Source organism: Galeopterus variegatus, unplaced genomic scaffold (genome assembly GCF_000696425.1).
Source record: "Galeopterus variegatus unplaced genomic scaffold, G_variegatus-3.0.2 Scaffold5755, whole genome shotgun sequence".
NCBI classification, from domain to species: domain Eukaryota; kingdom Metazoa; phylum Chordata; class Mammalia; order Dermoptera; family Cynocephalidae; genus Galeopterus; species Galeopterus variegatus.
Window position 1 is genome coordinate 21075 of NW_007731866.1, and position 919 is coordinate 21993.

General features: G+C 41.0%; 1 protein-coding gene across 1 annotated transcript in view; it reads right to left on the reverse strand.

Annotated features, from left to right (window-relative positions):
• DZIP1L (DAZ interacting zinc finger protein 1-like) overlaps positions 1 to 919 on the reverse strand; it is a 32011-nt gene that overhangs the window by 20709 nt on the left and 10383 nt on the right. The window contains exon 4 of the mRNA XM_008589918.1: positions 552 to 713. Coding sequence (XP_008588140.1) covers positions 552 to 713 — 162 coding nt within the window. The remainder of the gene's footprint in view (positions 1 to 551; positions 714 to 919) is intronic.

Sequence of the window (919 nt, forward strand, 5' to 3'; positions counted from 1 at the left end):
TTTTATAAAGTGCTCTGCACAGGGGCTGGAAAATAGTGAATACAGTCAGTAAAAGTTAGCCATTATGTGGGACCTTCACAGACCCCAACAGAGAGCCCAGCATGCAGCCAGCACTCAGAACATCTGTTGGGAGAAAATTGCATTCATTTAGATTTTGCCTCATTTCTTGTCCAGTATGAAAGACCTTTGCAAAAATAAGTATAATATCTATTATATTGCTATATGCCTCATATACTACAGACGTATTACTACATTCCAGATAATGTTAAGTACTGTATACTGTACATATGCTAACGTAACCCTTTCAGAAGCCTATCATACAGAAAAGAAACGCAGCACAGGGAGGTTGGGTGACTAGTCCAATGTCACACAGCCAATATGTGACATAACAGTGATTCAGCCCCAGGTACTGGCCTCTGACATCGGGCCTCACAGTGTATTGGCCCTCAATGGTAGATGAAGCAAAATTAGTACAAACTAAGAAATGAATTTTGAGAACACATAAGGAGATTTTCACAAAACAACTTTGAAAAGCCTTTTCTGTTGGGTACCTCTTCTAGAATAGAATACTTGTTGGTGATACTTCTACATTCATCGCCCAGTAATTTTTTTTGCTTATCTATTTCTTCATAAAGCTTGGTCCACTCTTTTTCTTTCCACTCTTCCAGTTCTTTCCTAGCTTCTACTTCCCTCTGATGACTGATTACTGCTTCCTATGGAGAAAAGCAAGAAAGATATAATCAGTAATTCCGCATTATAGCAAATCTTTGCTGAGGACCTGCTGGGCCCCTGGTCCACGCAAGTCACTATGGAGACCCAAAGAACATTTATCCCCCAGTGCCCTCTGTGTGGGGGACGGCCAGTCTAATCCAGTCTCGTCTAAATGTAAAGTCCCCTGAGGATAGGACTTGTCTTTCTT